The 15,219-nt window shown below is 44.5% G+C and overlaps 1 protein-coding gene across 4 annotated transcripts in view; it reads right to left on the bottom strand.

Annotated features, from left to right (window-relative positions):
• LOC147903243 (membrane-associated protein VIPP1, chloroplastic-like) overlaps positions 1 to 14,484 on the bottom strand; it is a 32,948-nt gene extending 18,464 nt beyond the window's left edge. For 3 of the 4 annotated variants that reach the window (XM_087372430.1, XM_087372421.1, XM_087372425.1), the window contains exons 1-5: positions 14,261 to 14,484; positions 5,861 to 5,967; positions 5,649 to 5,759; positions 5,456 to 5,520; positions 5,278 to 5,359 (exon numbers count right to left, since the gene is read on the bottom strand). In XM_087372430.1, the coding sequence (XP_087228556.1) occupies positions 5,278 to 5,359; positions 5,456 to 5,520; positions 5,649 to 5,759; positions 5,861 to 5,967; positions 14,261 to 14,429 (534 nt within the window). In that variant the 5' untranslated portion in view covers positions 14,430 to 14,484. The remainder of the gene's footprint in view (positions 1 to 5,277; positions 5,360 to 5,455; positions 5,521 to 5,648; positions 5,760 to 5,860; positions 5,968 to 14,260) is intronic. The other variant, XM_087372438.1, reaches the window with a different exon arrangement.
• Between the last annotated feature and the right edge of the window lie 735 nt (positions 14,485 to 15,219).

Below are 15,219 nucleotides of genomic sequence, written 5' to 3'. Positions count from 1 at the left end.
GAAAGATGCCATTAGAGAATGTAGGAAATGGAAGAGTCCGGGTTGGGATGGTTTGATAGTAGAGTTTTATTTGCAATATTGGGATACCATTTCACCTACATTGCTATATATTATTAAATATGCTCAACTGATGCCAGCAAGTTGGAAAAAAGAGTTGGTTAAGCTTTTACCCAAAAAACAGTTATGTGAGTCATTTGCTGATTGGCGACCCATGACTCTTATGCATGTGGTCTATAAATTGGTTGCGAAGGTGATAGTGGCTCATATCAAATGCCATCTCCATGATGGATTGCATCCTACTCAGTATGGCTTCATTCCCCATAGACATATCACAGACATATTGCCAATGCATATGTGAGGATTGAATATGCAAAATACACTCATCAGGATGTTCTCTTATTACATATGAATTTCGCTAAAGCCTTTGATACTCTACAATTGGATTTCATCTCGCAAACTATGAAATCCTTGGGATTTGGAGAGAAAATGCAACATCTTATTTACTCGCTACATCAAGATAGTACAGCTGTTGGCATATTGGCAGGAGATATTACTGATCAGTGGACTCTTTTTTGTTCGGTATGAAAGGCTGTCCTCTCGATGCTTTATTTTATGCCATTGCTACTCATCCTATGCTTCGATATATGGATCACTTGCTAGCTACAAGAGCTTTGCATGGTTTGGAGAGAAAATGCAACATCTTATTTACTCGCTATATCAAGATAGTACAGCTGTTGGCATATTGGCAAGAGATATTACTGATCAGTGGACTCTTTTTTGTTCGGTATGGAAAGGCTGTCCTCTCAGTGCTTTATTTTATGCCATTGCTACTCATCCTATGCTTCGATATATGGATCACTTGCTAGCTACAAGAGCTGTGCATTAGTTGGAGATACATGGTAGCAAGCCACTGATTGCACAGGCATATGCTGATGATTCTTTTTTCTTGCCCCGAAAAACAGAGGGGGATCTTTCGTGCCTCATGCATGCTCTATCTTTATATGGCCTGGCTGCTGGTCTGCATGTAAACTTTCGGAAATCAAAACTTCTCCCTCTCCATGACAAAGCTTGGCATCATATGTTATGGCTACGGGACATACTTTCACCCACCCAGCGTGTACGCCATCTTGGCTATCCATTGTGGTGGACAGTCACTCGTCGTCAGCAAATGGACTGGGTCCTTGATAGGCTTAAAAAGAAGCTAGAATACTGGAAGTTGGCCACCTAGCCTTTACATGTCCGCCGCTATTGCATTGTTCACTCCATACTGGTGGCATACATCCCGTTTTATTTGCCCTTGATGAAGATTACCAAGCAGGACATTGCTTTCTTTATGTCCAATATTACAGAAATTTTCTAGAAGTCCCGCTATCACCGCAAAGCCCCGAGGCTTCTTTCAGTAGACCACCTTTGCTCTCCTAAAATGCATGGGAGACTGCATATCCTCAATATACACATGCATATTCTAGCTCACAAAGGGAAACTGATGCTGCAATTTATTCAGTAGGCCACCTTTGCTCTCCTAAAATGCATGGGAGACTGCATATCATCAATATACACATGCATATTCTAGCTCACAAAGGGAAACTGATGCTGCAATTTATGCAGCCATGGATCTGTATGATAAGGCATTTGATTTTGCACTTATCTTCCTCTGCTTTTGGTCACTGGCAGCCTACTCAATGGGACTTTCTATTTGGCCACATTGAAGGCAAACTAATGGGATGTCCATTTGTTACGCGCTTACTTTTTGATTGGAAGCATATACTTTGCCACCTTAAATGGACTGGGAGAGATACTTTTGCAGGACTCTATCTGTCTTATGAATCCAAGTGCACCATTAGAATACCAACTGGCAAGGCAATCTTAGGCATCCGCTTCTGACCTGACCCAACTGAGAGGCATTCAGGCATCCAATCCTCTAGCAAACTGTGCTCAAAGCAGCCTCAAGGCTATCACATGGATCCAACTGTCCTTAGGCCTGTTCCAGGAACACCCTTGCCTCTGGGCGCTTGCTAGAACCTGAGAGAGACCAGAAAGGACTGCAAACAACACACATGCACTGCAAAAAGCTCCAAAGCAAGAAAGAACAATGAAAAACTGAACTTGGAACCAAATCCCGTTGTCTGTGGCAGAGGGGCGAGCTCTTTCCTGGCGCTTATCCTCTGTCCAAGCTCCCAACAGGGTGCAGGAGGTTTCCAACTACCAGAGTGAAGAAAGAGACCGCAAGAGGGGCAAGAAAGGGCTGGAGAGGACCAACAGATCTGCCCCAGAGCCTTGACTCCGGGATCTGGGCCTTGAATCCTTGCTTCAACCAGCCTCAACAGCCTCCTTGGGAACCGCGCCCCTATCCATACAAGGCCTATAGCAGCCTCAGGGGCTGCGCCACGCCACTATTCCGTACAATCCGTACGGCTGTACAGACTGCAATAAATTGCCCTTCCTAGCCGCCTCTATTCGGGTCTACACGTGTGGAAATTCAAGCCATTTTGATGCATTTTCATTCCCCTTTTTAGGGTTGCCAGTCCGCTGCAGCAGAGCAGTCCACCCATGAGCATTGGTTGCAGATTTTTAAGCCATTTGGAGAACCTTTTGACCTGTTTTGGAGCAGTTACTTGCATTTCGAGTTGCTCTAGGATTGTTGTTGCAGAACTGCCTACAGCAGAGGGATTTTCAGCATCAAAGTCCATCGCCTTTTAGTGTCAAGGCTTGCTGCAGCATCTCAGTGCACTTTGAACAGCCCACTGAGCATTTTTTGAGCTGTTCTGAAGCCTCTAGCACAACTACAATAGACCGTTTTTATTGTGGAAGCCTGCTACTTCATTTCAGTATACCTAGAGAGTTGCTTCATACATTTCAAGCTATATCTACCCATTTGGCGCCCCTCTAGCTACCCTCTTCAGGATTTGGAGCTGCTCCAGTACCTTGAGCACTCATCTTGTTCACAAGTGCTCTTCTATTGGTTCATTCTTGCACTTCAGGATATCTACTTGCTGTTATTTAACTTGGGTTCACTCAGTTCTCTATTTTGAGGAGTACTCTTGCTGCTTTTCCATTAGGGTTTGCATTTGTTGCTAGGAATATTATTTTATTTTATAGTCATGTTGACTATCACAAAGTATGCCTTAGGAGTGCACTAGACGTGATAGGGATCCCAATGGATTTAGTTGAAAACATCTAACTAGACTAAGTTTTGCCAGGCTAGATGGTTTAGTATTGTGGGGGATTCCATGTTAATACTAAGGTCGCTAATGTGGCTGATGTTATTGCAATTGGACATAATGTGTGTATTTTAATGTTTGTATATCAAGCCTAATCGTATTGGGATTAGATGATCTGATGATTCATCAATCCATTTTTAACAACTACCACAATTGGCTGCTTGAGTACAGATGATTAGTTGGATAGCAAGGAATGGAGTGGTGAAGGTGATCTTCTTAATTATTTATTTATTTTACATTTTAAAAAATAAATAATAAAATAAGGGAGTGGGGGAAACCAAAACTAATAGTTACCTAAGAGCAAATGAACTTCAAAAATAGAACAAACCTAAGAACTAAAACAAAAGTGGGCTTTGAGCTCCCCACATGGGGTTTTGATTCTACATTGAAGGATCCTAAACGTACCAAAAGTCAAAATTCCAAAGATATAAACACTACATCGTTGGATAGAACAGAGTTTCTTCATTACTTTTCTTGTTTTATAGCCCTTTTACAGAGTAATAGGATTGAATTCCTAAATTGAGAGATAAAGACACTCTTACTTTGGGAAGTAATCACTCCACATTTAGCCATGTCAGAGATGCAACGTATATTTTAAAATATCTAAAAGGTATAATATTCAAGAATTCAAACCTTTGGACTGTCCAACAGATGCCAAAGAAAGGTTGGCACAAAAAGAGTCAGCTTCAGTAAATGTGACTTTGTATAGACCGCTTGTTGGAAGCCTTATATGTTTGAACACTACAAGGCCAGATGTCTCATATGATGTACATAAATTGAGTCAGTTTCTGCATGACCAAAATGGTGCACTGACAAAGAAAACATTGAGGAGCAAAAGGTATTATGCAGTCGGTAATTGCTTATTCATGCAGTCATATGTTGGATGGATATACTAATGCTGACTGGACCACTTCAACACATAGCAAGAAATCAACTACAACTTTTTTTTTTTCCTTGATTCAAGTGGATTCAAGTGATATCACCTGGTAAAAAGCAAAAACCCATGTCGTCATCTACTGAAATATCGTAAGAGCAGCTAGCATGGCAAAAAGTCAAGCAATGCCATAGAATGATGTTACAGATTCTATTGTGATACAGAAGCCTTTTTTCATGCCAAGACAGAAGTGCAATATTACAGCTTCAGGGAAAAGGTGGCATTACAGAACGATGAATTTACATCTTACACTACAAATCAGCATGTTGTTTATATCTTTACCCTTGTCAGCAGAAAAAAGTTTGAGCGGCATAGAGACATGCTTAATCTGCAGGGAAATAAGTATTAAGAGAGACTAATAAAAGTTGATGCTTACTATATTGCACAGAAATTTGTACACACGGGCTTTCAGATGCAGTTTCTGGACCAACTTTCATCATGTGTAAAGAACGTTGTTAATTAAGCTAAGGTATGACACATTCTCTACACAATAGGTAATTCCCCTTTCTAGACTTGTTGAAACATGTCAAGTTCATTACACATCTTATACAAGCTTCCTCCCTTTCTTGTGAGAGCTTTGCTATTTCTATGTTTTTTTTAAAACATCACATACCTCATAGTCTTATATATCTAGATGAATCCAGGAATATGCCCAAACTCATCCTCTAAAAATGCAACACATAGTGTAGTTTCAATCTCATGATAGTCACTCATAAGATTAAATACAATGCATTAACTCCATCACGCATAGCAGGGACTAGCTACTATGACACCCCCTCTCACATCATGAGCGCCCAATAGTGGGTGTAGACCATAGAATAAACATATGCTCTCACACATCAAATCCACACACCCACACATATTTGAGCGTCATTTATACAAAGGTCTTCGTATTGAGTTTCTGTCGGTACTCTAGAGGTGAAGGGCAGACTCAGCCGTGACAAAGGCTGGCACTAAAAGAGAAGGCTTATCAAAATGTAGTCCACATTCTTTTCATTCAAGCTACAACTGCTTGTGGAGACTATACGATTTCACTTCAAACGAGCATCGAAGAAAAAAATTAATGCTTAGACAATCTAGCTGATAGGGCGACACACCACTTAATATAGAAAGAATTTATACCTCATAGTCTTTCCTCCTTTTAAGGGCTTCACGCGCAAGACTTTCTTCTCCTTTCTCCAAAGCTAGCTTTGCTCTTTTGTACCTTTTTTCAAATTTTGGAAACACAAGAGAAACAAGAATGAGCTCTTATTTTTGAAACATTTGTGAACAGACTTGTGTATGGGATAAATGAGCCTACCAGTCATCAGCAGTTTGTTGGGCAGCCTTGTACTTATTCTCTAACTGCCTTTGAGAGGCCAGGACCTTCAAATAACAACAGGACTCACAGTGTCTAGAGAATGGTGAAAGGTAGTATGTCCGATGAACTGAAAATGAGCTACTATTATTATGAGCTAATTGCATGCATGCTTAAATGGGGAAGAAAAGAAAACCTGCGCAGAAGCTTGCCTCAACTTTGTAAGATCTTCGTTCATTTCTAAAACTGTTTGATCCAAAAGCTTCTCTGGGTCTTCAGCTGAACTTACAACGGCATTGGCATAAGACTAGCACATGCCAACAGCAAAGGCAAGAAAACAGAAAGTAAGCAAACATTATATAGTTTGATTTTTTGAGAGCATGCATAATCTCAAATCAGGTTGCACACCTTAACAATGCGTACAACTCGCTCAAAAATGTTCATTTGAGATCCAATAGCACCCCCAATCGATCCAATTCTACAATTGAGGAAAGCAGTCAATGCCGCTGCACTTTCTGATAAGCAAGCCATCCATTCAAAGACACAAGTGACAAATTTAAAATCTCTCTCTCTCTCTCTCTCTCTCTCTCTCTCTCTGTCTCACACATAGCCTCCAGGCATCTGCTACTACAAGCCAATGATCAATATGGGATAGGTCTAGCTTCAAAGATCACTTGAGTGCAACCAATGGATTTTGCAATTTCTCAAAAATGGAAGAGATCTTGAACAAGCCAAAAGTCATCATGGTAGGGATCACAAAACAAAATGAGGGTTGATGGGGACAACAAATTGAAAGTTGGTCTTCGTATAGAATACTTAGACTTGGAGATCCCACGTTATGAATTCCAAATGACTATAATGAAGCATGATGCAAGGGCAAAAGGCACCTTTTCAAAAGAACCAAGTTTTCATAAATGAAGCATTGAGTCAAGGCTGCATAGGAAAGAGTGGCAGATCAAAAGCACAAACCCCATACCTAATGCTAGCACAAGATGTTAGAAATGTCACTGCCCCCCTGCGAGCCCCCGATTGGAGGGGACAAGGGGGCAGGAGACTATAGTGGGATGGGGGGGCTGAGAGTACCTTGCTGTAAGAGGGCAGCACCCTGCGTGAAACACTGCACCAGCATCACAGGCCCATGCGGCGGCATCTACAGCACACGAGCATCAGCCAGCAGCAGCCCAAAAGGCTCTGCATATGGGGCCTTATATAGGCCAAAGGGTCGGCCTAGAAACTGACCAAAAGGCAGCCATCTTGGCCCTTCTAGGGTCGGTTCTTACAGACTGGAACCGACTGAAAGGTCGGCTAGTTCTAGGGGCTGGCTGCCCACCTATATAAACCCCCTCTCCCCCACACTTCTCCTCATCACTTGCACAAACCAGCCTTGCATAGGCAAGCACCCAGGAGAGGAGTAGACTCAGGATATGGTCCAGCATCTCTTGGCTGGTTGTATGCTCACCTTTGAGCTTTTGTCTGTCTGTTCTTCCGCACATCCAGATGGCCGAGACATCTGTAGAAGCATGGGCTGCTTGTACAGCGGCATGCGAAGCATTGTGGCTCAGGTGGATCTTGGAGGACATGAACATGGCCCAAGAAGATGTGACGGTGGTTATGTGCGACAAAACCAGAGTTGCATAGCGATCGCCAACAACCCCATGTTTCACGCATGGGCGAAGCACATTGAGGTCCACTACCACTTTGTTCATGAACTCATCGACAAAGAAGTCAGAGTTGATGCACTGCCCGACTGACGACAACATCTCGGATGTCTTCACGAAGGCGCTTCCCAGGGAACAGATGGAACACCTCATTCGACGCATGGGGATAGGCCCACAGTTGTGTCATTGAGAGGGGGTGTTAGAAATGTCACTGCCCCACCTGTGAGCCCCTGATTGGAGGGGACAAGGGGGCAAGAGACTCTAGGGGGATGCGGGGGCTGAGAGTACCTTGCTGTAAGAGGGCAGCACCCTATGTGAAACACTGCGCCAGCATCACAGGCCCATGCGGGGGCATCTACAGCACATGAGCATCAGCCAGCAGCAGCCCAAAAGGCCCTGCATATGGGGCCTTATATAGGCCAAAGGGTTCCGACCAGAAGGCAGCCATCTTGGCCCTTCTCGGGGTCATTCTTACAGACTGGAACCGACTGAAAAGTCGGTCAGTTCTAGGGGCTGGCTGCCCACCTATATAAACCCCCTTCCCCCCACAGTTCTCCTCATCAATTGCACAGACCAGCCTTGCACAGTCAATTGCACAAGGAGAGGAGTAGACTCAGGCTTTGGTCCAGCATCTCTTGGCTGGTTGTATGCTCACCTTTGAGCTTTTGTCTGCCCACATCTGTGGATGAATATATATCTGAGTTTTGCTATCTTTCTCTCCCCTTCTATTTTGAGTGTTGTTTGAGCTGCGATCCGGGAGTGTGAGGGAGTGAGTGATTCTATCCTCTACTTTCCAACACAAGAAGCATGCATGATGCCAAAGTTAACAACATTTGCAAATGGGCAACCACTAAACATAGAGAATATCATCCAGCACAAAAGGAGTTGGTACACCAAAGAACATTTGATAAGATTTGGGCGATTTGAAGATAAATTAGCCTTTTTACGAGTTGTACAATCCAAGGCTAATATATTTTCTTCAAGAATCACGATGTAACCTCAAGCACAAAAGACAGTGAGATGCAGAATAAGAGAGTTCTTATGCTCTAGCAGTGGAACTGGATGGTTGTAGAAAGATCAGCTGGATATAGAGGACCTACCAGCTATGCACCTACAGCTGGAGAAAGATCGCAAGGTTAACCCATCAGGGGTGATAGGGGGTAGAGAAAATGCCTCGAGCTGGATATAAAGGACCTACAAGTTATGCAATAAGACAATAGTGAAGACTAGAGCTCATGTTTTGCACCACTACAGCGACAATGAACATATAAGAACAAAGTAAAGCATCCTGTAGCCTTTTGAACTACCTCCATGAGCAGTCAACTTGCAGAGATTTTGAGCATAGGAAGGTACAGTTACAGAACCAAGTTGTGTGAAAGTTGAGTTGATATGACTGCCATGCTACACACAGATCCACTCTTTTCCACTCTCTAAGGATTTCAATTGAGCAGTAGAGGGGTGGATGAGAAGACACAGCAAGAAAGGTGTTCAGATTGCAGGGTATGCTTTGCCAACACTTATCTACGCAGACGATGTGGTATTCTTTGCAAAAAACAAGGAGAATCTGCAAGCACATTTGGATACACTGAGAGAATTCTGCAAAGACTCCGGTATGCAGATCGACATAGATAAGACAAAAGTTATGGTGATCGGAACACGTAATAAACAAGTGGATGTCACATTTGAAGGCGAGACCCTGGAAACAATCAACACCTATAAATACCTAAGGCTGGATTTTACAAACAACTACAAATGGAATGCATGTGTGGAAAGGAGGATTCTAGGGGGTTTGAAAGCTTTGTATAGCTTCCAAAATAAATGCAGAAAGGCTCATATGTGGAATTGGGAAATGAGAAAGTTTCTATACGTTATGCTAGTGCAGACCAATAATCCTCTATGGATGCCCAGCTTGAGCACCTGGACTCTCTAGGATGAATTGGGAAAAGATAGAAACTTTACACAAACGTTTCCTGATAGGGGAGTTAGGGGTAAAGGCACAAACACCCTACCCTATCCTACTGGCTGAAACAGTTATGATACCTCTGAAGGGGAAGCATTATGTCAGTTCATGGCTTACCTCAACAAAGTTGAGAAGATGCCAAGGTATTTCTGCATTCCATAGCTTTCCATCCAGTTGATTTCCCATGAAGGGAGTCCCTTTCTGTAGGTAAAGATGGAGAGATGGTGACTGCTCTTCTCTCTGTTCTATCTGCTGCTTGGCCTGCTAGTCCTCCCTAGAACTGCTCGAGGCTACAGGCTGCTGAGGTTGCAATAGAACTGCAAAGGGTGATGGAGGCTCCTTATATATGCATCTAGCTCAAAGTCCTTCCATAGACTCAGTCTGTAGATTGACAAACTGAGTTTGTAAATCCGCAGACTAGCTGAGTCTGTAAGTCCGTAGACTGGCTGAGGAGGCCTCTAAATAGCCCCCTAAAGTGAGAGTTGAGTGCAGTGCAGAAGCATGCATAAGAGAGAGAGAGAGAGAGAGAGAGAGAGAGAAGCTGCACAGATAGAGGCAATGGAAACTGTATATATAGCAGGGGAATACACCCAGAGAAGAGGAGATAAATGCTCTAGAAGTGATGCCATGACATGGAGTGGGCAGGGCTATATATAGTGTCCTGCCTAGTGGGCTGAACCGAGGGCAGCCAACTGAACGACCCAGGGTCAGTCAACCGACCAGCCAACCCCCTAGTCAACTAAACCCGACCATGGTGAGGGCCCTAAAGGCCTAGCAAACCAGCCCTGGAGGCTGGGCAAAACAGCCCCCCCAACAGCCTTGAAAAGGCCTCCAAACATAGCCTATCCTCACCTGAATAAAGGCGGGCACACCACAAAAGAGCCCTCACTCATTGTGAGATGCACATAACTCCAACACCCTCCCTTGCACCTCATGGTGGTGAACATATAATCTGAAGACACAAGTTGATGAAAATGCAACCATGGACCCTCCAGCACTGGTATACTGGATTCACCTCGGAGAGAGCACCAAATAAGGGCCTTTCAATCCCAGAGCCTGCAAGCTATACCACGTAAGAATTTCTCTTTGCTTGCAATAAATGTAGTATAGTTTCTTCATATCATGTCCACTTGGAAGTTGGTGTGTAAAGCATTCCCTGCCCAAACCTTTTCTCGCTTGAGCAGGGAGTGGGCGGTGTGTAACCGCCCTAACTTGGATACTCGAACCAAAATGTCACCTCGAACAAAGAAGGAAACTTCCCCAATCATGATTTCCCAAGCCAGTCACACTGAAGTCCCAGTGGGGTATAATGATCTATGGTATCCACCATGACCTGTATCCTCCAATGAGATCATCACGAACGGAACTCCGGACTTCAAATGCTGGTACTCACCAGCTCTGTAGTCTCTGCACCACCAAGCAGTGAACCTTGAACTCATCTGGTCCATAGCTCCACACTGTTACCTTGCCTGCAAGGACTTCAATTGATTAGGGCCAGAAGCAGCCCACACAGCCTCCCACAAGCCCTCCCTGGTTGTGACCCGTGAAGGGACCCAGAACTAGCACTAGAACGCTGAGGCAGTGATGGCCATAATTGCCTTGGAACGTCTAGAGCCATAATTGCCTTGGAACCTCTAGACTGAGAAGAGGAATCCAACTCTGAGTCCAGATCCTTAGATTTCTTCCTGGACCTGCAATCTCTGGTCAAATTTACCGCATGTGCTCCAATTCTTCTTGTGCACTGTTGCAAGGGCTTCACCTCCAGCTGAAGTAGCACCTGGAGTGGCATCTGAAGTAATCATGAGCTTCCCTTGGGAGATAAGAACAGACTCCTCCTCTAGGAGAAGGGAGCTCAGGTCATCAGACGTGTTGTGACCTGGATCCTTAATGCTCGTGCAACTACGTCATAATCTGGAGGGAGATTGGTAAGCATGAGCGCTGCCAACTGACTTGAAGTCAAAACAGCACCCATAGCCAATAGCTGATCATGGAGAATCTTGGCCCACGTCAGAAAAAGTTGCATAAAACTCTCTTTAGGGAGCTCGAGATTGTAAACTAGTCCCTGCAAGGTGACAACCCACATCACCAAGTCTCGAGCATAGAGGTCCTCAAGTCTAGACCAAACCTCAAATGCACTCTCCAGTTCTGAATTGCCGGAGAAACCTCCTTGGAGATGGTCCTGACCAAAGCTGAATGGGCCTTCGGATCCCGATCCTCCCATATCCTTTAGCTCCTCCTGGTCAACATACCAGTTGATTGAGCTCTTGGGATGCTCTCGCCTCCATTCATAACCCTGGACAAGCTGCCACAATCCTTTATGGGATGTTGAGTCTCCAGTGAGCATAGTTGGTGCCGTCGAGTTTATCCTCATTGCTCATACATGGGGGAGCCATGGAGCTATTCCAGACCTCGTACTCCTATTGGCAACAAAACAACAGCTCACCTGATCCATGCGATCTTAGTCGACACACAAGCGAGGATTTCTAGGAAACAGGAACATTCCCTAAATTCGGGTGTCGGAACGGGAACGTTCCGGGAAGGGGAACAGGGGAACGGGAGTGCCACGTCATACACAACACGTCATCATATGACATAAAACTATGCTAGAAAATGAAAGAAACTAACATTTTAGAGCTTTAAACTTTCTATATAATCTCTAAAACACCCATTTGAAACTTTCTAAGAGCCAAAAAAAAAAGGACACTCCGGTGCCGCTCCGGTTCCGCAACTTGCTTCTTGGAACGGCATTCCAGACGTTCCGGATGTCAGAACGCCGTTCCCTGGTAATATGATGGGCGGTAACATTACCCCGCACTGCCCCCTTTTCTTGACCATGCCGTGACCCTCTACCGTGGAGCTGCTGGCTGTCCTGGCCTTGGGAGACTGCCCCGAACTACACCTGCAAGGTGCCGTGGGCAGACAGCCCAAAGTTGCTGCCAAGAACCTGGGAAAAACAGTCCCAAAGAGCTGCCTGGAAGATCTGCTCCAGATCGCCCTGGGTGGATGCTGCAAATAGCTTGCAAAAGCTGCTCCAACTGTACCTCCGAAGCCCATGGTTCCTGTCCAAACAGCCGCGATCGGACCAGACTGCTTGGGGAATAGAAGGGCAACCTCTGTAATGAGCACTAGGAGAGGCAAACCTTTAGCAAAACAGCTGCCTATATGGGCCGCAGCAGATCGCCTAATAAGCAGGCCTGCAATCGCAAATCAGTGCCTCAGACTCCTCTAGATCTACGATGCACAAGCCCTCAGACAGTGCGTGGAAACTCTGCCCTCCCTTGGTCCCTAGCAAGCACTGCATGAGGGAGAGAATCTGCACAGATAGAGGCAATGGAAACTGTATATATAATAGGGGACTACCCTTCATTTGGGGACCCATGTGTGGGGAAATGACCCTCATTCTCTGGTGCAGGTCCACTTTGAGTTGTTGAGAGGCACAAAATCAAAGAGACCCTCCATTAGCTCCCACAGGAGAGCTCTTAGGAACAAGTCGAAGGCATCCTCGCACCCACATCTCCTGCTCCTCCAGGTACCACTCCACAATGTACATGAACCCTCCAAGCCAACCAGATCAGTCCCCACCGGATGTGGCACTGCAGAACAACGTCACAAACCTGGCAAAATCTTACAGATGCATAGGTACCACCATTAGGTCCATCCGCAGAGTCACCACCTTGTGAACTCTACAGACGATCAAGCCATCCTCCAACTGACAGATGACCATCTAACTGTCCCCCTCCTGAACCAGGGACCAGTGTTACAGGGAACGCCCTTCAATACGAATAGAACTTGGAGATACGTTCCACTCACTAAGACAAATAGGGAGCTTCTAGGGAACTCCAAACATAAGGAATGGCTAGGGAACATTGCCTGGGCTGTTCCACAAGATAAGGTTATATATATATATTCTTTGTACCCATTTACTCTAAATATTTTGAGCATTTATAATGTTGTCTTCAACGTTTTGAGGCTTGATAATTGATTTGCAAATTCATAAATGTGTCCTGTGAATTATTTATAATATGAAGTGTCTAAATCTCTAGCGTGAAGGTCAGTTGTACCTTGTTCCTTTTCTAAAAGCAAACATCTGTAATTGTGTGTTTTTCTTTGTAACAGCGTATATTTGTATGATGATGTGGTATGTTGCTCATTCTGATTAGTGTTCTCGTTCTTGGTAGCTATGCTAGAAACAGCCCAGATCCTATCAGGCGCCATGCACTAGGGGTATGTTTCGACCCATCAATAATTCAAAACTACCCCTGAATCCACCCAATCCACGAGAGTAGGGGGATCCTTGTGGCTAGCCCACTACATTCCCTCCACCCTGCCTTTCAAACACATCCCAGGAGACTAACGCTAATGTAAAGCAAGGTTAAGTAATTATAACTTTCTTCGAGTGATTTCAAATGACTCGGTCGAGATGAACAAATCAGAGATGAAGTAAATCCGCGGTTTCTGGGTTCGAACAAGCGTAGGCGTCCCAAACCGAAGCCATGGATATGCAATCGCATTAAGTCCTTTTGAATGCCATCCTGTTCCACACCATTTGTTCCAGAGGCATTTCACGAGTCTCTTGATTCTGATCTCCCAATCCCGAATTCTCGAGCTTCTCGTTCTATTCCCAATTTTCTCGTTCTATTCCTTTTCAGGGTTTTTTTTTTAAGTTTATTGCGGCTGCACTTGGTAGGAGCAAGCAATGACACGGTAACCAGTGATTAAAATCATAAATTTTTATAGCTTGATGCAAGCGTACCTGGTAGAGGTAGAACTGTAACTAACGAACTGAGCGAGACAGATCATTTGAGACGTGCACACGAGTAATCTGCCTAGATTTTCATAAATTCCAGCGCACGTTGTCTAAAGGGTCTACTGGGCGTACCACAGAAGATGTATACAATTCGCTACTTGTTAGCAGACAGACGGAGAAGCATTCTTAAAGCACCAGAAAATGCTATCAGATTTAATAAACTCGCATAATTTTATTAGAAGAATTAGTAGGAGCATCCAACCCCATCGTAACCGCACGCTATGATTACGTCGTCCCGTTTACGGAGTAATTTGCATACATGATTTCATTCAGAACATACGTTGGGCTTCACCCCAACCTTTCATGTTTCTAAAAGTGGAGGCACGCGAACATCCAACTAAAAACACGGAAGGAAAGTGAACAGAAGGCAGTCTTGGCTGTACCTCCCCCATTAAAAAAACAAGAATGGGTCGTTCGTGAGACGAAACAGCTGTGCAGGGAGAAGGATCTGCGGTCCGGTGAGCGGTTATCCAGGCGACGAGGAACTGAGGAAGAGGAAGAGACGCAGCCCAGAGGGATGCTGTGTCCCAAGCCAACCACAACACCAGCCATTGCGAAGCTCGCAAAGCGCTAACCTTGATAACGAGCAAGGCCCCTCCATTATCTAAATCCTGGGAAGAGCAATCCAATTTGGGTTACATTGCTTGTGTGCCTCTTACCACGTTCAATTTTGTCTCACCCGTGAAACTACATTCACCCTTGCTTTTATGAATGGCTACATTGATGACAAGAGTCATTTCGTTCAACTAGGCAGAGGCCGGTGCGCTGGCTGGCAGAAACAGCGTTTGTTTGCCAGCAAATTCTAGAGCTATCCGGTGAGCGATTTGACATTGAATAATTGGTACACATCATCCAATCAGGCAAAGTAGCACCCAGTAGCCAAATGGATACAATCCTTCGCATGAACTGTATTGGTTGTCTGCATCCGCATACCGAATGCACTCATTCGGGCTACAGGGAAACACGCCCCTAGAAGAGTCCCCAAAACTTGGCAAGGAGCATCTCACCCCCCAATGGCAACTTTTATGCATTTTTACACAAACGTATGGTTTTGAAACTTCTTCAAGAGATCCATCACTTTCTATCCTCCAGTATTGTTATCATCATCCTCAAGCTTGTCTTTGAAATGGCCATCTACAATACCTTGATGCACATCTCCTAGCACCAAGAGTCATTTATGTAGTCCTATGTACCATCTAAGAAGCTATACACACATTGGCAAAACAATTGCTTGCCTTCTCCTTTTTTGGAAAATTGTATCAGGGACTCTCTTATGGATAGATAGTACGTGTATGAAGTAGAATAAATGAAAGAAAATCACTTATCTCCTCATGAAAGGGAA

This window comes from Dipteris shenzhenensis, chromosome 3 (genome assembly GCF_047967505.1).
Source record: "Dipteris shenzhenensis isolate YYH24624 ecotype China chromosome 3, Dip_SZ_1.0, whole genome shotgun sequence".
Taxonomy (NCBI): domain Eukaryota; kingdom Viridiplantae; phylum Streptophyta; class Polypodiopsida; order Gleicheniales; family Dipteridaceae; genus Dipteris; species Dipteris shenzhenensis.
This window is presented reverse-complemented; position numbering and strand designations above follow the sequence as displayed.